This window comes from Schistocerca cancellata, chromosome 1 (assembly GCF_023864275.1).
Source record: "Schistocerca cancellata isolate TAMUIC-IGC-003103 chromosome 1, iqSchCanc2.1, whole genome shotgun sequence".
Lineage (NCBI taxonomy): Eukaryota > Metazoa > Arthropoda > Insecta > Orthoptera > Acrididae > Schistocerca > Schistocerca cancellata.
Genome location: NC_064626.1, coordinates 820,636,150 through 820,662,753, shown reverse-complemented (window position 1 = coordinate 820,662,753; position 26,604 = coordinate 820,636,150). Strand labels below are relative to the sequence as shown.

Sequence of the window (26,604 nt, the reverse complement as noted above, 5' to 3'; positions counted from 1 at the left end):
ATGTTCTTAGGTTGGTTAGGTTTAAGTAGTTCTAAGTTCAAGGGGCTGATGACCTCAGCTGTTAAGTCCCATAGTGCTCAGAACCATTTGAGCCATTTGGTCATTCAACCAAATTATAGCAAGAAGCAACATACTGAAGAGTGGGAGCTACTGAAAGCAGAAAATCCAGGTCATTAAACTTACATACTTTTCCTTCATCCTAAGGCTGACTATTTTTTTGTTCTTCCAATGACTACTCAAGCCACGGACTTAAGTCAACCAAACAGCTTAAACAATTCATTATCTTTACTTGCACTAAAGGGGCACTAGATTTTTGTGTGGTGAAACACCGGAATGATCCCCTAACTATTTAACCACTGTAAAAGGATTTCTGAGTTTTATACCTCAAAAATTGTTTAAATGATAAATCTACATCTACATCTACATACATACTCCACAATCCACCATACGGTGCGTGGCAGAGGGTACCTCGTACCACAACTAGCATCTTCTCTCCATGTTCCACTCCCAAACAGAACAAGGGAAAAATGACTGCCTATATGCCTCTGTATGAGCCCTAATCTCTCTTATCTCATCTTTGTGGTCTTTCCGCGAAATATAAGTTGGCGGCAGTAAAATTTTACTGCAGTCAGCCTCAAATGCTGCTTCTCTAAATTTCCTCAGTAGCGATTCATGAAAAGAACACCTCCTTTCCTCCAGAGATTCCCACCCAAGTTCCTGAAGCATTTCCATAACACTCGCTTGATGAGCAAACCTAGTAGTAATAAATCTAGCAGCCCACCTCTGAATTGTTTCTATGTCCTCCCTCAATCCGACCTGATAGGGATCCCAAACGCTCAAGCAGTACTCAAGAATAGGTCATATTAGTATTTTATAAGCGGTCTCCTTTACAGATGAACCACATCTTCCCGAAATTCTACCAATGAACCGAAGACGACTATCCGCCTTCCACACAACTGCAATTACATGTTTGTCCCACTTCATATCGCTCTGCAATGATACGCCCAAATATTTAATCAACGTGACTGTGTCAAGCGCTACACTACTAATGGATTATTCAAACATTATGGGATTCTTTTTCCTATTCATTTGCATTAATTTACATTTATCTATATTTAGAGTTAGCTGCCATTCTTTACACCAATCACAAATCCTGTCCAAGTCTACATCTACATCTACATCCATACTCCGCAAGCCACCTGACGGTGTGTGGCAGAGGGTACCTTCAGTACCTCTATCGGTTCTCCCTTCTATTCCAGTCTCGTATTGTTCGTGGAAAGAAGGATTGTCGGTATGCCTCTGTGTGGGCTCTAATCTCTCTGATTTTATCCTCATGGTCTCTTCGCGAGATATACGGAGGAGGGAGCAATATACTGCTTGACTCTTCGGTGAAGGTATGTTCTCGAAACTTTGACAAAAGCCCGTACCGAGCTACTGAGCGTCTCTCCTGCAGAGTCTTCCACTGGAGTTTATCTATAATCTCCGTAACGCTTTCGCGATTACTAAATGATCCTGTAACGAAGCGCGCTGCTCTCCGTTAGATCTTCTCTATGTCTTGTATCAACCCTATCTGGTACGGATCCCACACTGCTGAGCAGTATTCAAGCAGTGGGCGAACAAGCGTACTGTAACCTACTTCCTTTGTTTTCGGATTGCATTTCCTTAGGATTCTTCCAATGAATCTCAGTCTGGCATCTGCTTTACCGACAATCAACATTATATGATCATTCCATTTTAAATCACTCCTAATGCGTACTCCCAGATAATTTATGGTATTAACTGCTTCCAGTTGCTGACCTGCTATTTTGTAGCTAAATGATAAAGGATCTATCTTTCTGTGTATTCGCAGGACATTACACTTGTCTACATTGAGATTCAGTTGCCATTCCCTGCACCATGCGTCAATTCGCTGCAGATCCTCCTGCATTTCAGTACAATTTTCCATTGTTACAACCTCTCGATACACCACAGCATCATCTGCAAAAAGCCTCAGTGAACTTCCGATGTCATCCACCAGGTCATTTATGTATATTGTGAATAGCAACGGTCCTATGTCACTCCCCTGCGGCACACCTGAAATTACTCTTACTTCGGAAGACTTCTCTCCATTGAGAATAACATGCTGCGTCCTGTTATCTAGGAACTCCTCAATCCAATCACACAATTGGTCTGATAGTCCATATGCTCTTACTTTGTTCAATAAACGACTGTGGGGAACTGTATCGAACGCCTTGCGGAAGTCAAGAAACACGGCATCTACCTGTGAACCCGTGTCTATGGCCCTCTGAGTCTCGTGGACGAATAGCGCGAGCTGGGTTTCACATGACCGTCTTTTTCGAAATCCATGCTGATTCCTACAGAGTAGATTTCTAGTCTCCAGAAAAGTCATTATACTCGAACACAATACGTGTTCCAAAATTCTACAACTGATCGACGTTAGAGATATAGGTCTATAGTTCTGCACATCTGTTCGACGTCCCTTCTTGAAAACGGGGATGACCTGTGCCCTTTTCCAATCCTTTGGAACGCTACGCTCTTCTAGAGACCTACGGTACACCGCTGCAAGAAGGGGGGCAAGTTCCTTCGCGTACTCTGTGTAAAATTGAACTGGTATCCCATCAGGTCCAGAGGCCTTTCCTCTTTTGAGCGATTTTAATTGTTTCTCTATCCCTCTGTCGTCTATTTCGATATCTACCATTTTGTCATCTGTGCGACAATCTAGAGAAGGAACTACAGTGCAATCTTCCTCTGTGAAACAACTTTGGAAAAAGACATTTAGTATTTTGGCCTTTAGTCTGTCATCCTCTGTTTCAGTACCATTTTGGTCACAGAGTGCCTGGACATTTTGTTTTGATCCACCTACCGCTTTGACATAAGACCAAAATTTCTTAGGATTTTCTTCCAAGTCAGTACATAGAACTTTACTTTCGAATTCATTGAACGCCTCTCGCATAGCTCTCTTCACACTACATTTCGCTTCGCGTAATTTTTGTTTGTCTGCAAGGCTTTGGCTATGTTTATGTTTGCTGTGAAGTTTCCTTTGCTTCCGCAGCAGTTTTCTAACTCGGTTGTTGAACCACGGTGGCTCTTTTCCATCTCTTACGATCTTGCTTGGCACATACTCATCTAACGCATATTGTACGATGGTTTTGAACTTTGTCCACTGATCCTCAACACTATCAGTACTTGAGACAAAACTTTTGTGTTGAGCCAACAGGTACTCTGAAATCTGCTTTTTGTCACTTTTTCTAAACAGAAAAATCTTCCTACCCTTTTTAATATTCCTATTTACGGCTGAAATCATCGATGCCGTAACCGCTTTATGATCGCTGATTCCCTGTTCTACGTTAACTTTTTCAAATAGTTCGGGTCTGTTTGTCACCAGAAGGTCTAATATGTTATCACCACGAGTCGGTTCTCTGTTTAACTGCTCAAGGTAGTTTTCAGATAAAGCACTTAAAAAAAATTTCACTGGATTCTTTGTCCCTGCCACCCATTATGAACGTCTGAGTCTCTCAGTCTATATCCGGCAAATTAAAATCTCCACCCAGAACTATAACATGGTGGGGAAATCTACTCGAAATATTTTCCAAATTATCCTTCAGGGGCTCAGCCACAACAGCTGCTGAGCCAGGGGGCCTATAGAGACATCCAATTACCATGTCTGAGCCTGCTTTAACTGCGACCTTCACCCAAATCATTTCACATTTCGGATCTCCGTCAATTTCCTTCGATACTATTGCACTTCTTACCGCTATAAACACGCCTCCCCCTTCACTGTTCAGCCTGTCTCTGCGGTATACATTCCAATCTGAGTTTAGGATTTCGTTACTGTTTACGTCTGGTTTCAGCCAACTTTCTGTCCCTAGTACTATATGGGCGTTGTGATCGTTTATTAATGAGAGCAGTTCTGGGACCTTTCTATAGACGCTCCTGCAGTTTACTATTAGCACATTAATATTGTTATTCCCTGTTGCATTTTGCCTACTCCTATCTTGCCGCGTCTCAGGAGGCGTCTTGTCGGGCCTAGGGAGGGGATTCTCTAACCTAAAAAACCCCCATGTGCACTCCACACGTACTCCGCTACCCTTGTAGCCGCTTCCGGCGTGTAGTGCACGCCTGACCTATTCAGGGGGACCCTACATTTCTCCACCCGATAGCGGAGGTCGAGAAATTTGCACCCCAGATCTCCGCAGAATCGTCTGAGCCTCTGGTTTAAGCCTTCCACTCGGCTCCAAACCAGAGGACTGCGATCGGTTCTGGGAACGATACTACAAATAGTTAGCTCTGATTCCACCCCGCGAGCGAGGCTTTCCGTCTTCACCAATTCCGCCAACCGCCTGTACGAACTGAGGATGACCTCTGAACCCAGACGGCAGGAGTCATTGGTGCCGACATGAGCAACAATTTGCAGTTGGGTGCACCCAGTGCTCTCTATCGCCGCCGGTAGGGCCTCCTCCACATCTCGGATGAGACCCCCCGGCAAGCAGACAGAGTGAACTCTGGCCTTCTTCCCCGACCTTCTCGCTATTTCCCTAAGGGGCTCCATCACCCGCCTAACGTTGGAGCTCCCAATAACTAATAAACCCCTCCCCCCGTGTGCCTGCTCGGACCTTGCTGAAGGAGCAGCCACATGTCCCCTCACAGGCAGAGCGGGCAATGCCACACGGCCAGCCTCCACATTGACCTTCCGCCTCGTGCGCCGCGAACGCCGCTGAACCCGCCACTCCCCTTGGGGAGAGGGTGGCCCAACCGCGCCCGGTACCCGCGAAAATGTCTCGACAGCAGGGACAGTGGGTGAAGCATGTAACTCCTGGGGTGTACCTTGCGACGCACCAGACTTCCCACTGCCGCTACACTCCGAGGCAGCAGCCTGAAGACGGCTGACCGCGGCCATCAACACGCTCAGCTGTTCGCGAACAGTGGCCAGCTCCTCCTGCGTCCGTACACAGTAGTCACACATCCTATCCATCCTAAGGAAACAATTTACTGAAGAGAGTTAATCAACCTTTAACTAGACTGCTAATTCACTAAAGGCGGCTGCTTATTCACTAAACTGTGGTTGCTAGCCACTTCTTGTAGAAAACAATGAAAATAGCACTACCTGTCTCTGGACTGTATTGAAAACAAACTCTAGCACTACTGGCACTATGGTTGACTACAGGGACTCTCTCTGACTGTATTCAAAACAAACACGAAATCTATGGAACACTATTAAGAGCACTCGAAAAATAAAGCTTCCTAAAAGCAAATACACATGGAAGAAGTGACAAGTAAGAAAAATACAGTTAATACTTAAATTAAGGTAGCTCGCTGCACAGCAGACGTGAAGCAGACAGCAGTTACGACGACACTGACACTGACTATGGCTGACTAAAGGGACTCTCTCTGACTGTATTCAAAACAAACACGAAATCTATGGAACACTATTAAGAGCACTCGAAAATTAAAGCTTCCTAAAAGCAAATACACACGGAAGAAAAGTGACAAGTAAGAAAAATACAGTTAATACTTAAATTAAGGTAGCTCGCTGCACAGCAGACGTGAAGCAGGCGGCAGTTACGACGACACTGACACTGACTATAGCTGACTAAAGGGACTCTCTCTGACTGTATTCAAAACAAACACGAAATCTATGGAACACTATTAAGAGCACTCGAAAATTAAAGCTTCCTAAAAGCAAATACACACGGAAGAAAAGTGACAAGTAAGAAAAATACAGTTAATACTTAAATTAAGGTAGCTCGCTGCACAGCAGACGTGAAGCAGGCGGCAGTTACGACGACACTGACACTGACTATAGCTGACTAAAGGGACTCTCTCTGACTGTATTCAAAACAAACACGAAATCTATGGAACACTATTAAGAGCACTCGAAAATTAAAGCTTCCTAAAAGCAAATACACACGGAAGAAGAAGTGACAAGTAAGAAAAATACAGTTAATACTTAAATTAAGGTAGCTCGCTGCACAGCAGACGTGAAGCAGGCGGCAGTTACTGTAAAACCAAGTCATCTTGTATCCTAATACAGTCACTCAACGATGACACCTTCCCGTACACCATAGCATCATTAGGAAACAGCCGCACATTGCTATCCACCCTATCCAAAAGATCATTTATGTAGATAGAAAACAACAGTGGACCTGCCACACTTCCCTGGGACACTCCAGATGATACCCCCACCTCCGATGAACACTCACCATCAAGGACAACGTACTGGGTTCTATTACTTAAGAAGTCTTCGAGCCACTCACATATTTGGGAACAAATCCCATATGCTCGTACCTTAGTTAGGAGTCTGCAGTGGGGCACTGAGTCAAACACTTTCCGGAAGTCAAGGAATATGACATCCATCTATACCCTTCATCCATGGTTCACAAGATATCATGTGAAAAAAGGACGAGTTACGTTTCGTAGGAGCAATGATTTCTAAAGCCATGGTTATGCATGGACAGCAACTTCTCTGTCTCAAGGAAATTCATTATATTCGAAATGAGAACATGTTCGAGAATCCTGCAAGAAAATGATGTTAAGGATATTGGTCTGTAATTTTGAGGATCCGTCCTTCTACCCTTCTTATATATAGGCATCACCTGCATTTTTTTCCAGTCGCTCAGGACTTAACGTTGGGCAAGAGATTCATGATAAATGCAAGCTAAGTAAGGAGCCAATGCAGTAGAGTATTCTCTGTAAAACCAAATTGGAATCCCATCAGGACCTGGCGATTTATTTATTTTCAACCCATTCAGCTGCTTCACAACCCCAGGGATGTCTATCACTATGTCCTCCATATGGGAATCTGTACGAGACTCAAACAGCGATATGTTTGTACGATCCTCCTGCGTGAAAGATTTCTCAAATGCTAAATTTAAAATTTCAGCTTTCGTTTTGCTGTCTTCCGTTGCCAGGCCAGACTGATCAGTGAGTGACTGGATGGAAGCCTTCAAAGCGCTTACCGATTTTACGTAAGACCAGAATTTCCTTGGGTTTTTAGCATGATCTTTTGCTAAGGCATGACGGTGGTAGTGGTTGTATGCTTCACACATCACTCTTTTTACAGCAGCACTAATCTCTACTAACTTTTGCCCGTCCTCATTCTCCCGATCTTTCTTGTACTGCGAGTGCAATTGTCTTTGCTTCCTGAGCACTCTCCAAATTGCGCTGTTAAACAATGGTGGGTCTTTTCCATCCGTAACCCACTTTTTCAGCACATACTTCTCCAATGCGTGATTTACAATGTGTTTAAAATTTGCCCATAATTCTTCCACGGGCATTGTACCGGAAGTCGATTCATTTACTAAGTGGGATGCTAACAACTGTTTATCTGCTCTTTCTAGTAAGAATACTCTCCTAGCCTTCTTAACCGACTTTTTAATTTTGTAACCATAGTCGTAATGACAACATCATGATCACTAATTCCTGTCTCAACATTGACATCGCCGGTGAGATCTGGTCTGTTCGTGGCTACCAGATCTGAAATATTTCCATTACGCGTTGGCTGTCGATTTAGCTGCTCAAGACAGTTTTTGGATAATGTGTTCAAAAGTAATTCACACGACGGCTTGTCTGTACCACCTGTAATGAATCCATAGGCATCCCAGTCTATACTAGGTAGGTTGAAGTCGCCTCCGACTAATACAGAATGATCCAGGTACTTCTGCGATACAGAGTGTAGACTTCCTTTGAATGATTCCAGAACTGTCACGGTGGAATCTGGTGGCCGGTAATAACACCCAACAATTAACTTTATTCCTCCTAGCCCGGTTAAACATGCCCAGATAACTTCACAATCACACTCTACTTCGACCTCAGTAGACACAATATTTTTGTCAACTGCAATGAAGACACCACCTCCTACAGTGTCTAATCTGTCTTTCCGATACACGTTCCAACCCTCACTAAATATTTCAGAACTTCCTATCTCAGGGTTCAGCCAGGTCTCAGTCCCGAGAATAATTTGCACTCCACACGCTTCCTGGAGGGCAGTAAATTCAGGAACTTTATTCCGAACACTCTGAAAATTTACTACTAAATCATGTCTCCTAAAATTGTTTCACTGTGGAAGACTGCACTACAGTTCATTCAAATATAAAGTTATTGTGGAATCGAAACTTAATTATGATCACTTAGTAGGGATAAGAACCACTAGACCTGCTGGAGTACTAGAATTATACTGCTTATATGAAAGAAATGACCTATCACCTATCAAATGTGTATCAAAGTGTGCCTGTAGGTGCATATAATGTGAATACTGTGGATGCAGTGAACATCTCTTCCCAAGAATATTTTCCCTCACACAAATCTTACCTAATGACCAAAAAAGTACAATAAAAATAATTTAGTTTCATACAGTGACACAGACTACTCATGACAGGAATAGGAAGGGAAGAAAGGAATACTGGCACATTATACTTCATCCATCACACATTTCATAGTGGCTTACAGAGTTCATATTTAGGTCTAGATGTAAATCTGTGAGTCATGTGAAGCTGAATAACTCTTGAAGATAATTTTAAAGCAATGCATTTTTGAATATTCTTTGTACCATTATAATTATAGCCAATATCATACAATTTAATTGATTTATTTTTTGTATTTGCAAGTGAACATATTGTCTACCTTCAAATCCCACTACCATTAAACAGCATAAATGTTTTGGTGCATTTCAACACATTTTTAATCTCAAAAGAGAATGGATTACATAAAGTCACACAACAATTCTTGCAAAGTATAAACTAAATTATGATGACAAATAATAAAACATCAATCAAATCCAAAATCTTAAATAAAGGGAAATGCTAAGAACATAAATATGAACAAGTGTGCACAAGTCTCCCTGTATCAAACAAATATTTTTTATGAAGATACATACAGTATTCTGTACTTTTTTATATTAAAAGTTAGCAACGCAACCCAGTTTTACCACTTTAATTCATTCTTATTTTTTGCAGATAAGTAAATTTATTGTTACAACCATATACAATTGTATTTATTTGTGTGCCTTTTAATTTTCTAACTGTTGGGACCTGACTGACAACCAAATTATTAGAAATAAAATAGGCAGCAATAGTCATACGGTTAATTAAAACAAAATCTTTGATTTTTTTTGTACTGAAAGGACAAAGAAGTGTTCAGAAGTATCTTCTTAGTAAATAAATACAGAAACAGACAGAACTACACACACATATATCATCTGAAAAATAAATTAGGCTACACTTTTGTTTGCAAGTATACATATATGTTAACAGGACACGAATGAACAAGTGCCAAAATAATTACATGGTTTACCAGACAATTCACAATCTTTTACAAGTTTATGCATGTAATATTTACTGTTGCAAATATAGGCACCTGCGAAACAGCCATCTGAATAATGAGTAAATTAAATACTCAGATAAGTACCACTCTATTAATACATGAAAACATCATAAAAAAAACAGTAGTCAAATTACTAAATTAATACCTCTGCTGAGAATAACAGACAGTACACCATTGCACAAAGGTAAGTGATGAATGTTACATTGCTGTTATAAACTCTGGGCTTTCAGAGGCATGAGCACAAAATAGTCAAAAAATCTGTTTTCCAAGTGTAATGTGCAGTCACATATGTTACTGCAAGCACAGTATGGAGATTTTGTAAAAATAGAACATGCTTCATTACAGTACTTCATACAGAGGAAACCCCAGAATGTCAAGGACATGTCATACATGTGTTTCTTCCCTCTAACGTGCTGAATGCAAGCTGAATTGTGTTTTGCAAACAGTTTTGAATTACTCATATTTTATTACCTAGCTGAAAGAGCTAGTTTCACTTTTTCCTCCTGAAACGGAAAATAACAGGACAGCATATTCACTTGGTAAATGCATGTTAACACAGTTACATTAACAGGATAGATAAAACTACTTATGCGCCATCAAACATAGTCTTCTTACTTATGAAAGACTTGAAATCAAAATCGACACAACAAGCCAGTTTACAAAATTAATCAGAAATAACCTCTGCAGCTTATCTCCTATGAATGGAACTTATTCAGATGTGTTTCTAATCATGGCTTCTATTGTTCAGCATAAATGGCAATTATAAAATGCAATGATACTTTAGCAATTGCCAGGAACATGACAAGAGTAGCTAAAAGATAAGAAAATATAGCTGGACAGGTAAAATTCAGAATATGATGAAGACTAAGGTCACACCACTGAATTTACGATAGAAACAGAAAAATGAATGTTTTCATTCTTATCACTATTTTAGAATATATTAAGAGTTTACAGTGCCATCATGCAATGACTAAATGAAATCAAATGCAAATTATGACTGTTGGCACTAACAGAAGCCACCTCCTAAAACAACATACCAGTTATTATTAGTAACATCACTCAAATATATTTCACACTCAAAAAAGGCTCCAAAAAATTCACAAAATGGAAAAGTGACCACTACAAAAAGAGAGTATAGCAATTATTGATGATTTCATAATCAATGAACAGAATGTGAAATGAGCAATTATTTTTCATACCCGAGTGACAAAATGTGGAAACATATGTCACAGTTCCTTTCTATTATGAAGATGACTTCTATATGATGATGAATGATCTATTGTTGAAACATTAAAATTAGAGCACAAGTGTGTGGCTGATCCAAATGGTCTTCATGTGACTGTGGTGCGCAAGAGAGAGCAAACAAACTTTGTAGAGCTTGGTGGAAGTTGCCAGAAATTACCAATACTACTTACCTAATGAGACAGATACACACAGAGCATGTATGGCTACATGGATGTCACTCACATGGGAATTGGCTGCAAAGTTGCAGTGTGCACAGACCTGATGTTGTTCCATTACTTGCCAATACACCTTGCACTGTGTTGTGACGTAGCAAAAGCTGCCAGCTGTGTGGAGTCTATGCACATGGAAACTGAGTGGTGGAGAATGAGTGTTCCTGATTCATCTTCAGCACATGGATGCAGTGCTCTATTAAGAATGGCATCTTTCTACTTCTTATGTGTCTTAACCATCAACAAGCTCAGAACTAAATGTAATCTATATAAACAAAAATCAATTGCCATATGTATGAAAGACCACCACTTGAGAATGGCATGAGTGATTTGGCTGATTTTTGTGTCCATAATTGTCAGGACAAGGTTTGTATGAAAGAAAATTTTTGGAAAATCCACAGGAATATCAGAGATTTTGATGGTATTTTTGTATGAAAATCTCAATGAAATAAATGTGATGGTCAGTTTGACAGTTCTGCTGTCTCATGTTTCCATAACAACATCAAACTCTGCATTGAATATTGATATTCTGCAAAAAAGAATACAATATTTCAGTGTCTTATCAGTGGTGATTATATCTTTGGTGTGTTGCCAAGACTGAATTGATGTCAGTTTGTTATAATTTGGTGTGCTGCAAATGTTCAACTGATTTCAGTTCATTGTTTACTTCTTTGGAAAAAATGCCACTAGTGAGGCATCGAAATATTGGTTGGCGTATGTGCAACACGAGCCAACAACATGACCATCAAATCAATGAGACTGACAAATAGTGTGGACAGAGTTTGAAGGCAAACTGAATAAGAATTTCTCAAACTCAGTCCATTTCGACTCTGGAACAATGGATAAAATCGAGTTCAGTTCACTTGGTTGGGGCTTATGCATGAAATAATTTGGAACATTGACAGAACAGATGGCCAAATGTACCAATTTGAACTGAATGTTTGGCTTCAGACACAATCCAATAGTAGATTACACTGTGGATGTATTGGTCGACTTCAGGACAACGAACATTATTTGGCAACATTGTAATGCTTTGAGGTTTCGACATGAACCGTCAGGATTATGTTGTGTGAATGGAAACGTCAAATTACCACAATTGACACTGCCACCAAAGGCACTGGCATCTTGCTTTCGGGCCAAGAAACTTGATTGAAGCATTTCTTATAGACTATAAGAAAGCACAACAGTTCCTTCCAAATGACATAATTTGAGGGGAATATTATCCAAGAATGAGATTTTAACCCAACTTATAAGGTAAATTCTTTTTCGACTGCATCACACAACACATACACAAGCACATCAATAATTCACCAAGACTCATAAACCTATTCCAAATCAAGGCTCCATTTTCAATAACAATAAATACGGTCAGAGAGAGTGGGGAGAAGGAGATGGATAGAGAAGGCGGGAGGAAATGGATATAAAGGAGGAGGATATGCACAGAGAGATGAGGCAGGAGGAGATGGATAGAGAGGGTGTGGGATGAGAGATGTACAGGGAGAGGGAGGTGGGGGGGGGGTGAGGTGATGGATAGAGATCATTCCCATACATATTTAGCACTTGCAAAGTATTGCCAGGTGCACTAGTAATACATATTACTGATCCAGCAAACTTTCTCATTACAAGACTGTATACTTTAATTAATTAGTACTTCTGTGAATCCTTTCAATCATACAATGCATCACAAGATGCCATCAAGAGAAGAATCTTCACAGATGTGGATTCAGTTGAAGACTGGATTAGAAATTACTGCCTTAACTGGTTACAGCAGACAGCACATGCAGAAACACAACTTCCAAAAATTATGCCAAGCTAAATTACCTTTAATGTGGAAAGTTTAATGAGAAGTAGATTTTTCTCCCGTTCCAGTCTAGTAACCGTGAATCTTAAGCCGGTGTTGCTTTTTTCCAGTTTTTCGTTGGCTTCTTTCATTTCTTGTAATTTCTTGCGTATTTTTTCTAACTGAATTTGCCATTTTTTCCTTTCATCCCATCGCACTGCCTGAAAGAAAAATATTTTCATGAAAATAGTTACCCCTTTTCAGTTTACAATATACTTGTAAAGTATGCTGACAGTAAACAGCTCCCGATAATAATATAACACTGTTGTTAGTTATGCAGTGTCTTGCACATTCATCATTTCACCTATCTTTTACCAGTAAGAGGGGCCTTTAACAGCTGTGACTGCTTTTTACAATGGCATGAATTACATTAATTATTTAACTACACTATTAGCACATCAAATACTAACAGGGTGTCAAATGAACAAAATAAGTTGAATTAACACAAATAATGGTTAACTCCATGTTAATTATAGTCCAGGACAGTGAAAAACAAGGCTTTGTCCTCAGAATATTTTGGTGTTATCCAAACCTGGCTTTTTCACACACTGATAGAATCATATTACATAAGAAAATAATAATTAGTTTATCTAGTTCACATATTACAATATTCTTATTTAAGACATGGCATGTCCTCTTATTTTCATATCAAATGCGTTTTAGTGATCTAAATCAGTTCATGCAACCATATTAAGTGATATATTTATGCATCATTTTAAAACAAACCACAATACTAATAGTGACCACAGTAGATCCAAGTCTTAACACAACTTCAGAATCTATGGCTAGCCGCAATGGCCGAGTGGTTCTAGGCGCTTCAGTTCGGAAACGCGCGACTGCTACGGTCGCAGATTTGAATCCTGCCTCGGGCATGGATGTGTGTGATGTCCTTAGGTTAGTTAGGTTTAAGTAGTTCTAAATTCTAGGGGACTGATGACCTCAGATGTTAAGTCCCATAGTGCTCAGAGCCACAACTTCAGAATCTACATTATACTCTGTGGATCTCTATAATGTAGGTGCAGAGGATCCTTTTTGCTGCAGTTAGTATTAAGACTTCTTCTTAATCTATTCACAGATGGAGCCTCATAAGAATGACTGGTAAAATGCCCCTATGTGATCTGTCTAACTTTAACTTGAAAGTCTTTATAAAATTTATATTTAGGGAACTAACAACATTACGAGTTTTCATCCTGAAAGCTAATTTTGTACGTGGATGTTTATGAGAGGTAAAATAAAACAGTGGGAAATCCTGGTTGGAATAATGACAATATTCTGTAAAGGATAGACTGCTACTCATCGTATTAAGGAGATGCTGAATTGAGTACAGGCACAACAAAAAGACTGTTATACATCTGAGCTTTAGGCCAAAAGGCCTTCTTTTAAAGTAGGAAACATACATGTATTCGCACAAGCACAACATATACACACATGACCAATGTACCTGGCCATTTAGGCCACACTACGAGCAACTGCACACGATGGTAGAAGCAATCCATGGGTAGAGGAGGGTACGGGTGGGTAGCATGTAGTGCTGCTTGTCAGAGCATGCAGGGACATGTTGCAGACAGGGTAGGACTGCTAAGTGCAGCTGGTTGGTTTGGAGGGGGTTGGGGAGGAAGGGGACTGGAAAAGAAGAAAAATAAGGGAGGGGAAAAAAGACTAGTGGGTACGTTGATGGATGAGATGGCTGTGTAGTGCTGGAGTGGCAGCACTACACAGGAAGGGGATTGGTGGGTGAAGGAGAGGGACCAGCAAAGTTTGAGGCTAGGGGTGGGTTACATTTGTTATGTTCGTATAACCCTACTTGTTATGTTCCTATAACATTTGCTAGTCCCTGTGCTTTGGCCATCTATCCCCTTCACTACTCCCAATCCAGCACTATACAGCCTTCTAATCCACCAACACACCCACCATGTCTTTTTCTCCTCCTCTATTTCTCTCCTTTTCCACTCCCCTTCCCCCCACACCTTCTCAAACCTCCTACTGCACCTGGCAACCTTATATTGTAACTTCATGTTCCCACAAGCAGCACTACACCCTCCCCCAACCCTACCCTACTACTCTTCCCCCTCTCAACAGCAGCATCCTCCTTACCCCTACCAACCCCTACCAACCACATATTGCTTTTCTCATCATGGACAGTTGCTTGTGCATGTGTGAGCACATGTGCGTACTCCCATATGTTTGTGGTTGTTTCTTAATTTACAACAAGGTCTTTTGCCGAAAGCTCTGTTGTTTTCGATGCACATTTTGTGTGTTTAGTTCACAATATTCCTTCTCCCTTCTTTATTTTTCCATGTTAGCTCTCACAACTAAGTAGAATCAAATGAATAGCAAATGATGAACTTAATTTCAGAGTAGTCAACATTGGGTTGTTTGGGGGAGAGACCAAACAGTGAGTTCATCGGTCTCATTGATGGGAGGATGGGGAAGAAAGTTGGCCATGCCCTTTCGAAGGTACCATCCTGGCATTTGCCTGAAGCAATTTAGGGAAATCATGGAAAACCTAAACCAGGATGGCCGGAAGCAGGATTGAACCGCCGTCCTCCCGAATGTGAGTCCAGTGTGCTAACCACTGCACCACCTCGCTCGGTGTATCACGGGGATATGGAAAACAGTGCACTCATTTCATAATGTGGAAATGGAGTGGTTTATCTGACGTCCAAAAGGGCATGATCACTGGCTTTTGGGTTGAGGGTGAAAGCATTTCCAAAATGGTCAAATTTGTAAACTGTTCACATGCCACCACGGTAAAAGTATACTGTGCAACGTAACTGTGGTGCACCACAGGCCACAGATGACCTGGGTGAATGATGGCTGCCAAGATGCGTACAGGTAAACAGATGTGCAATTGTTGAACAGCTGACCATTCAGATGAATCAAGGGGCTACCAACAGTGTCTCCTCAATGACCATTCAGGGTACATTGCTGCATATGGGCCTCCACAACAGGCACTTGGTTCCTGCACCACTGTTGGCTGCTGTTCATTGGCTACGAGGGCTGGAATTTGCAGACCAATGCTGTAACTGGACGTCCACTGACTGGTGACAGTTGGCCTTTTCAGATGAATCACATTTTATGCTCCATCAGACATAAAGCAAACATCCTGCAACAACTGTTGGAGGGGTCCAGGCCAGAGAAGGGAGTATTATGGAATGTTTTTGTGGCATTCCCTGGGTGATCTCGTCATTCTGGAAAGCACGATAGATTAACACAAGTATGCATCTGTCCCTGGACAGCTGTCTGCTGGAGTTGGCATGGTTCCACATCCCTGTCAGTATCTTTCAGATCTTCATTGACTCTCTTCCTCCACATCTATGAGCAGTCAACACTGGGAAAGGTGGTTATTCAGACTTTTGACAGGTATTCACTTTAATGTGACGGGACAGTGTAAAAATGATAAGACTAAGTAAAGCAAATACTATTATTGTTTAGCACTAAATACAAAACATCAAGTAATGTACATATAAACTGAAATCATATACTGAATCTAAGACACAGGAAAATTGGAAAATTCAGATTGCCAGCATTAAACAAATAATAATACTGAACATGAGTATAGTAAATTAAGATAGCATCAAACATACAGTAGAATCCTGATTAACCATCTCTTCTGCGACCAGGGTGTGATCAGTACACTAAAAAGTATGGATAATCAGAGTAGAATAAAACAACCCCTTTACAGAGCTCAAAATGGCATACTAAATCAAAATCAAGTAAAAATGTTATAGACCTTTACTTTGCAGCAGCATCACACTATTTCTTAATCACAAGTTAATAAACTGTACAAAATTACACTGCTACATTAAAATTAAAAAGAATACAGTGAAAATGTGCACAGATAAAACAGGAGATTAAAGAATACAGTAAAGCAAACAGTGCAGCAGTCTGTCAATGCATGCATGAGGAGCAAAACTCCTGTGACAGGAGTGTAAATTGATTTATAACATTGGCACACAGTTTGGCAAAGAGCACAGACTCATGTTGACACACTGTCTGATAATCTGAGGAGCTGGTTAATCAAAGGTTGGGTAAAAGAGGTTCTACTGTATGACAATACTAATAATTTTACTTATAAAAGAAGTTTAAAGGCACATTCCACAATTAGAATTGTCTCAACTGACTGATATTCATAAACAGGAATACAACATTAATGAAAGAAATAGCATTTGTGCTTTTTACTGAACCACTAATAACCTTCAGGTCTGTTGAAGAAATTAAAAATATTTAATTAATGAACAGCAACCAACCTTCATCTTGCGTTCTTCCACTTCTGCTTGTTCCTTCTGTTGTTCTTGTCTGATGTCCTGCAGTTCCTTCTCAAGTGATCTAATTTTTTTCTGGAGCTCTTCTTCTCGGATTTCTTTCAATTGTAATTCTTGCTGTAGCTTCCTGTTTGCTCTGCAAAATGAATACTGAATGTTGAAATATAGTCATGTTTCCTTATTCATACTATTTTTTATCTTTCTTCTGAGATGCTCTGTTACAACATGAAGTTTGTTTATTAGTACTGTTTACCATCCTTCAAGACATTCCTGGTGCAAAAGTCAACAGACACTCTTTCAGGTACCTAGCTGAATTATTAGTATCATACAATCTCATCTGGGTCTCAACAAAGAATGCACCAATACTATAGCTCATAACATTTGATGAAGACTGTTAAAACATTTATAGAAATTTATGTAAACTGAAAGTGATGTTCTGGCTTAATGTTGAAAGAACAGGTATTTTTACAGATACAGTAATAATCCATATGAAAAGCTCTCAGGTTTTCAGCCCAGTGTAAACCTGTGAGCATTTCTTCAGTAGTGTACACCAGGAAAGTCTACATTCATATACACATTAGTCCAGTTCAGTAATGTAGCAACAGAAACCATCAGCACTTTTTAATGGAATCATACCAGAAAACTTAAATTAAGTTCCAGGATCAAGATCTGAATGTGGTGCTTCTTGAATAATTATCACATATCTTAATGCTACACCACAGCATTCTCTTATTAAATAAATGGAGCCATATACAATTATTTTGAAAATGACAGCCCTAGGATAGAAGGGCATAAATTATATAAAATTTAAAGAGTAAATAAATGACCTGCAAATGGTTTTAATTACAGAGTGGTAAAGTGCACACAAGCTGAGAAACACTGCGTAGCAATGTTAGCATAGGTATGTAGAGAAATTCTGAACATTCAGTATCGCTATTTATCAATAACAGATAATATATAAGAGATTACTGTATTATTGGCAAAAAGGCACACCAGTGCCCAGAAAGGCAAATGGTCAGGCTTTCTGCAGTTGTTTTGTTTAACCGAAAAAATTACAAGCCATGACATTATTACAACATATACCAGTGCCATACAAGTGTGCACACACATGCACATGGAAATGGGGAGAGAGGGGGGAATTGTACACATGAGAAGGTCAGTCCTAAACCTTGTACAGGATTATGAAATTTGACGTCAGCTGAGGCTGACAGACATGACAGACATTGATAACCCATAATGCTTCAGTTCAGTGGTAGCATAACATAGGCCCAAATACAAAGGCTCAGTGGTTAAGACACTGCACTTGCAGTTTGGAAGCCATCTTCATTTAGGCTTTTCTTGAATTTCCTAAATCACTTAAGGCAATGATAGAATGATTCCTTTGAGAAAGTTTTTGCTGATTTCATGCCCCCTTTCTTATGGTCCACCTCTAGTTGCCTTATCACTGATGGGACATTAAACTGCACTCTTCCTTTGAAACATGGGAACACAGCTACAGTTCTGCCACTATCACCAAATGGAATGGATTAATCAGTAAGGGCAGTCATATGCAAAGTGATGAGAAAATGACTTTTCTAATTAATTTGACTTCATATCGATCTAAAATAATAGCTGAGAACATGTGATGGAAGTACTGTACAAGGGACAGGCATCTCCCAAAAGTGCATTGTCCATTAACACTTGGAGTGATGGTCCCTTTTCATCCACATACAATAGTCAACATTGCTGAATTTTGGATAAATGTAGAAGTTATTTAGAGTTTCATCCCTCAAAGTCTGTTTGATGTAATGTCATGTACACTGCCTACTATGATTTGTAAAAATAGTGACTGTGGAATTGTATTTATATATTGCTCCATACATTTTGTTATTTCTTTGTATCATTAGAGCTCTTATGCTGACTAAATTCAGTCCTTTTCTAGCTTTTCCTTTGGCATATGAAAATCCTGGTGCTTTCAGTGCTACACAGGCAAATTGTTATAAACATTTTCTAATTCTCTCATAACTTTCTTCATGAACACTACACATTAAAAGTCCACCATTTCACACACAAGACATACACTGACTAGTAATTGAGATATTGGTCAATAAGGTTCTCACTACATAAACCCACAGGACAGGAGTGTTAATTTTTTCTTTCAGGTGTGTCAATTCTTCATCATTTCAATTAGTTCTTAATGACTTCAATCTCTCCCTTGACATGGGGACACTTGGGACTATACACACAGGTGTCTATGTGGGGACACACATACACAAAATCTGACTTTCACAGCATCAGCAAATATCTTAGAATAATTTTTCAAACCACAACTTTTTCAAAAAATTAGCAAAGAACTAAGAAATTAATACTTAAATATTTATTTTTCTGCTGCTATGACTGAAGTGGATACAAAACAATATATATTCAAGAATGATACCTTTTTCTTTCTGCAGAATAAACTGTTGCAGGTTTCTTTACTTCTTCAGGTTGCAAGATTGTATCATGAGTTAGGGCCTCTGCTAACATCTTAATATCACTCTGAAAAAAATACGTTTATGACAGTAAATGTCAGTAAAAGACACTACAATTGTTTACCTATATGACACAGCAAATATTGGGATGGTATAATTTTCCTAAAAGTCGACAGAAATTAAGTATACTCATACTTTTCTACACTATACTGCAACTCTTACAGCATAGACACTATATCAAAGGATGAAAGTCTCTTCACCAAAATCTATACAGGTAACCATACATTCCAAGAAATCACCAACCCACAAATCATTTCATATAATGATGAACAAACCCATTTACTAGCTAGTATAAATCTGGTTACATGGAGAATTATCTTCCTATTCATGAAATTTGAAGCCCTACCATTTTCCAAGACATAATCCATGCAGAGTTGCATGTCCTGTTGAGGCTGGCTACACATAATGTTCCGCACATTACTGTTATGCAAAACTGAGAACATATTTTTTTATTTTGGAATAACATATGAAAATCATACGAAATAAATGTTAATGTACAGAATATACAACAGATGTGAAAATGTATGTGGTATACACTCACAAGCACCTGGGTCAGATGCAGTTGTGTGTTGGAGAAACAGCAGTTCTATCACTGCCACAAACCCAGGATAAATTTATATATGGATAGTTTTTATGTACTATGCAGTAATGCTGTTACTCTTTTATAGTTTGTCAATTTACAGGTTTCCACACTATCTTTATTGTGAGCTACACTTGTAACTTGCACTATCACGTGGTTTACTGTAAACAGTTTTAAACACTCTTATTTTACTGTTCACTATTAATTACCAATACATGTTAAAATACATTAAAATTTACACTTCAACAATTTAGGGACATGCATGAAATGCCACAACATTTTAGACCCCATATTACTCACATCCAGTCTTTACATAAAATAGAGACTATACCCACACTTAATTACAGGGACACACTCCTGTCATAAAACAAAATACAATGAATAAGCACCACATGTTAGTGATTCCTTTCACTGGAAGTCATGCATCAATGAGTATAGTGAATAGTGTCCAATTCAAAGTCTGCTGTGACCAATTTCATCACATCTCTTTACCTGGAGAGAAGTTTGCCAAAGTCATGTGTTGGTTTATGAATTGCACCTTGTTGACAGTTTCCTTCTGCCTATGAGATTCCCATTGACACACATAAAATCTCTTCAAAACTGAAACTATCAGATATAAGGGGAAAGCACAGTATGATTCACAATTTAAACCAGATTCTTACCACACTGGTACACAGAGCAAGAGTTATATGCTACAAGGAAAATCTGCCTACCGAGTTATAGAATCTGCACAAACCTTTCATAAGAACAGCTACTCAGAGACACAAATAAAACTCATTACCCAGTAGAGCAAGAAGAAGAAGGAAAGAAAACAATCCAGAAGAAGAAACCAAGCACCTAGCGTTTTTTTCTGTATACACGGCTGCCCATTTGCTGAATACAGTAGCTGAACAGTCTGTGAAGCACTTAGGGGATCTAGACATATAAGTAATTTTGGCATGTGATCAGATCATTTCTTCTCCATCCCTCTCAAGACTGCATGAAGTTCAGCACCAAACACAATTTATTCATTGTCATGAGTAAATTGTAAAGAACCACCAGTCTACATTACCCATTACCTTAAAATTGTAGCAACTGCTTTAGATGTGATAAAATTTGATCTTTGAATTCTGTATTCCATGAGCTCTTACAGTATATCAACATGGGACTTAACAACAACCAGTGGTGATATTTGTTCCAATCTCGTGTCAGTAAATTTGTATCTGCCAGCCTATTTTCAGTCATACACTAATTTGGTAGGACTCAAACATGTGTATGGATGACTGTGGATGTTCTCAGAAATTTAAGGTATTATGGGCATATGTTACCAGTTATCTAGCTAAAGATGTGGCACGGTTCTTGCAGAACTGAACTTCCATACTTCTCCAGACATCTTGATTTAGGTTTCCCTAAATCAGTTTAGCTAAATTTCTGAGTTCCTTTGGTTTCCTTCCCCCATTTTTGTTCTTTCTGATTTTGTGACCAACCTCTATTAACACAGTAATCAGTGGAATGTTAAACCCTAATTCTTTCTTTACCAAGCCCCAGAATACAGGCTGGTCCAAATTGTTCCAGTTTCTAATCTGATGCCTCATCGTGTAACACATTGAGCATTTTAAGGTATGAAGCTTACACTGATCTACAAATGGTGCAGCCATAATGTGACTGGGACTGAATAAAATCAGTTGTATATTTCACTGGTTGCAAAGTCATAATTAAACACTCCTTTTGATATGGATGAGACTGAAGCCTTAGCTCTCTGGAAATATGATATTACAAATGAATTGTGGGATAATCTTGGCTACCTGTAGTGGTGCCTTTGTGGACCATCCATTGTTCAATATTTATATCAGCTGAACAGTCCTACATTCATTTGCAATCCTCTTGCTGACTCACATAATACTGAAGATCAGGTGGAGCAGTTAATGACAGTAAGAAGCTGGTGTCATAATCTGTTTTTATTCTCTGTGTTTCTTCTTTCTGCTTTAGACATTGCAGTCCAAAAGGCCACATGGTTTTCTGTGGTTGGATTGTTTTTGGAGATTCTCAGTGGTACTGGCCTCTTCTTCATTGGAGAGTAACATATCTCATTACACTAAGCACCCAGATTTCTTCAAATATATTTTGCAGATTTTGGCATGGATACCTCAAAACCTCTGTAGATTACAGATGTTATTCGTTCCTTTCAATCTTGTACACTGTCCTGCTACTGAAATACAGTCTTCTGGCTGTATAGAGTGCAGATTTCCTTGAAATGATACACTTTGGCAGTCTGCTTTTGGGTACTGCTCTTTAAGAGAAAACCAGTTGGAACTGAAAGTGGTCATTGGAGTTGACATTTCGCATCACTCTTGCATTGAAAGTATCTCCATGGTTTGGGGAGCAGAACACAAAGTTTATGGCACAGAATGGTTCTGGTACTGTGCTGAAATGTGTCATTCCTATTATGTTTAAAAGACATACATTTTCTGGAAGCTCGGGACACTCAAGCAGTTGTTCCCTCGGGCATATGCTGGAAGAGGCTCACAGCATAGTGTGCCTCACTATAGAGATGTTCACTCATTGGTGGAGAGCAGCAGTTCCCAACCTTTTTAGGCAAAATGTTTCAAGCAAATGTTTTTTAGCCATCAGGGCAACATCAAGCAGCATTATTGCCACTTTAGGAGAGGAAATGAATTACCAAATAAAAATAATACAGGGTACCATATCTTTGTAAAAAACAAAGTGAGTGTTTGTGTGTGTGTGTGTGTGTGTGTGTGTGTGTGTGTGTATGTGTGTGTGTGTGCGTGTCAGTAGGTCCAATTGGTAAAACATGCTGTACAAGAAGGATTGAAAAATAACTATATTTTTTTATAAAGAAAATATTTTTATTATATTCACTTAGCTGTCACAACTAGATGAAAACTAAAGATCATGTGGTAAATGTTAAAAAGAACTCAATGAGATTTTTGACATTGTCATCCATGAGAAGATCAATATTTGGATTAAAACTGGTTACTTTTAGCATCAAATCACTATCTACATTCAGTCTATTCCTATACTTATTCTTCAAAACAAGTATAGTTGAAAAGTTTTGTTCACATTGAGAGCATGTCAAAAAGGCCATCAAGTGTCTCAGGAAATAGTAATACGGCAATATCTCCATAGGAATTGAGCAAAGAGATGTGCTGGCTAACACCCTCAACTCACATTCTACAGACTCAGGTTCAATTCTTGGAACGGCCATCCAATTATCTGTTTTCTGTGGTCACCCAGGTCACTCTATGCAGGTGCCAGGATGGTTGACTCCTTCTCCTTCAGCACAAACAAATCAAAGCAAAGCTCCTTCTCTCACAATCTTTAGCCACATATGGGATGTAAAATATCAACCATCCTTCCTCCTTCTTGTATCAGGATATTAAATGAGCAAAATTCAAGCAAACTGTTCTTGTGAACAACTGTGTTTGAGAAACTAGCAACTCGACAAATTACAATTGGATTGTGGGGTGTTATGTGTTTACACCATTAACAGCCAACCAAGGCTGCACGCCACCCCTGTAGGGCTGTTTGTAAGCATATATACTTCCAGCTTCCTGGTGGCACATAATATTGGCCATTTTCAAAATTAAAAAAAAGAAAAGAAAATAACTGGTGAATATTTCAGTTGTTTCATTTTGTGCTCGCTGACCTTGACGACTGATGAGTGAAAACCCTGAAGCTCCCAATAATTTTTATCTTGTTTTGGACTCTAGACCAGTGCTCAAGGCCTATTGCCACAAGTGGGCTGTGGTCCATGGGTTGGGAACTGCTGGTGTAGGGCATAATGAAATACTAGATTATGCACCGATGGCAGCAGCAACAGCTTTGAGTGCAACAGTTCTGGTCATAGGCGATGCCTAACAGGTGTCACCAGCAAAAACACTGCAATGCTACCACCTTCCACGACCAAAATCTTCATTATGCCCACAAGGCAGATGTGTATGAAGATTTAAAATATTTCTTATAAACATATATTTAAGACAGGGGGTTCCTGGATTAAGAGCTTCAGTTCTTCTGCATTTCTGCATGAGATCTGAAGCAATGTGTCTGATTTTTCCTTCAGGTGATGCAACTGGGAGAGAGTGCCTGTCACTTCTTGGAATGGATGCTCGAGGAATGTTAACCTCTAACCTCTCCATGAAGTGCAACACCTGTATTGAAGCATCTGCTACTGGAGTTGAATGAGCACTTTGTTACACACTCTTTCTTATTAAATGAACCTATGACAAAACACACTGCTCTTCTTTAGATCTTCTCCATCAACCCTGACTGACAAGAGTCACGGACTTATGACTTATATTCAAGAAGGAGGGGTTGATAAGCTTCCTCTTACTTGGTATGATTCCTTCGAAGAACCTCAGTCTGGCATCAGAATTTCCTGTATAACAATGCTGGTGAGAGTCATTCTTTCCTTTTTTCATCTCAATGGGAAAAAAGCATGTATGATGCAGGATTAGAAGGGCTACGGTGTTCACTCATAATTATTTCGATACAAAATACTGAACTGTTGACATCAGATGTCACAAATTTGTGTTTGCCTCTTTCTTCCATTCTGTTTCAAGTTTTTTCACCTTTTTCTCTTGGAGTAAATGACAAATTGGATGTTGCTGAGAATACAGGATTTAAGGATTTTATATCTGCAGGACACTCGTTTTTCAGACAAAACATTAACTTTTAGCTTGTCATGCTATCAGTTTCAGATAGCGACCATTTTTTACACATGCACTTGCAAGTACAAGTGGTTCCTACTTCCTTTAAAGACTAGCTCCACAATGAAGCATTCCTCTAACCTTTGGAGTCTTCAGTCTTGCATCAACCATGTGTTTTGAAAGTTGGAGTATATATTATCTTTAATGGCCTCTTTTCATTTCATTTCAGAGGCACCTTAATTTACCACCGGCTACACCAACAGGCTAATTTATTTATAGTCAAAAGAGACTTCAGTCAGTGGTCTACATTAGAACAGTCTCTTAATAGACAAGTCTAAGGATAACTGTCACCAGCTTTGCACACGACCTCAGAAACTAGCCAACAAAAATCATCCTGTTAAAGAGTATAATGCTCCTAGGAGAAAAACCTCTAGCCTTTGGCAAATGGTGAAAACTGCCTCCAAACAGAGGAAAGCGCAAGGTGGCAGTGTCAATGAAGCATCCTCACACTTAGCATAGCCTATAACTCCATGACACCAGGCCTATCCACTGTGTACTTCAGGTCACTCCAAGTTCTCAGCCATTCCTGTGAAAACCATGATACTCATACTACAGCGCTCTTGCTGGTAAAATTACCCTCACTATGTTTTATAATATGCAAGTATGGATGCCTATGCATAATCTCTACCACACATTTATGCAGTCAGTGTATGCATTTTAACCCCTAACAAGGGCCTGTAGGCTCTACAGACAACTATAGGGGTGCATTAAATCACCATGGTTTTTTAAAATGTTTTTTCTTCTGTGTAAAGACTGAGCATCTGTGCTTTGAGCTGCATGGATACCGTAACTGTTAACAACACATTTTCTGCCATTTTATGATGAGTCTTACAATGCTCCGGCATGTTGCATCCCATGGTCACACAATCAAACATCTGGAATTTCAACATCTCACTGGATCTGAACGCACAGCTGTTCCTCGAGGCATGGAAAAGCTTCCATTATATATTTAGGGAGCTCTGAAGAATCGAAACTAATATACAGGGACTAGTCTGTTCATTGTCACTATTCACTTGCCTCATTGTTTTTCACTTCCCACGATTCTTGGAGTTCAAAGAGACTCACACCCATAATATATTTACAAATTGCTTTGTCATTATTATAGTTCAAAAAGCTGGGCACTTCTGTTGTTATCAGATACTTGATAGGACCTATACTTTTGAGGACTGTTAACTGACTGTGAGCAGAAGTTCCAACAAGTAGATTACTGCTAAAGGGTTGTTTCACTGAACTGAGAGCCCCAACCAGTCAATATAAAATATTATGAACAAAAAATTGAAATATTTCTAGTCTATTGACATTACAAAAATATTTTGACACAATGGAAGTTCTAATTTTCAGTCCTCACTCAGCAGGTGCTCAACAGGGCTGCCCTTCCGCAGCCACTTAATCAGTTGTTGGTTATTAATATTGCATAAGGCCACAGTGAAAGCTCTAGACCTGTCTGAAGACTGATTAATGTGCTCTACTTCACTTCCACAAAAATCTATAAATATAGACAGTAAATCCAAGAAGAGGCTCACACACCTTGGTGAACCAAACACAACTGGTATGCAGAATATGCTCTGTAGGTAGCCTACAAATGGCCTTTTGCTCCTCACTAGTCTCTCCGTCCCTCTTCAGTGTTAGTACGTAGCACACCTTGAGGCTGATGTGCTTCTAATGAGGACTGTACTATCTTTCAAATGTATGCTGTTAAGACAAATTCCTCATTCCATATGGCAAATTACATTCTACCCATGTGGTCTCTAAAGAATCCCCCCCTCATTCTATAACACATAAATGGCCACAAAAGACAATAAAGACAGAGTATAACACTTTGTTGCTGCACTAAGCATAAACTGCATACATTTATTCAAACTTACATGACTATGGACTTGCTCCTGTAGTAAGGTACAAAACAATATTTTATAGTACAAAGCTCGGAATAA

At 39.4% G+C, this 26,604-nt stretch overlaps 1 protein-coding gene across 1 annotated transcript in view; it reads right to left on the bottom strand.

The window, feature by feature from the left end:
- Positions 1-8,564: 8,564 nt before the first annotated feature.
- LOC126188363 (centrosomal protein of 290 kDa-like) overlaps positions 8,565-26,604 on the bottom strand; it is a 188,143-nt gene continuing 170,103 nt past the window's right edge. The window contains exons 29-32 of the mRNA XM_049929965.1: positions 19,294-19,394; positions 16,863-17,013; positions 12,594-12,773; positions 8,565-9,821 (exon numbers count right to left, since the gene is read on the bottom strand). Of these exons, the coding sequence (XP_049785922.1) occupies positions 9,786-9,821; positions 12,594-12,773; positions 16,863-17,013; positions 19,294-19,394 (468 nt within the window). The 3' untranslated portion in view covers positions 8,565-9,785. The remainder of the gene's footprint in view (positions 9,822-12,593; positions 12,774-16,862; positions 17,014-19,293; positions 19,395-26,604) is intronic.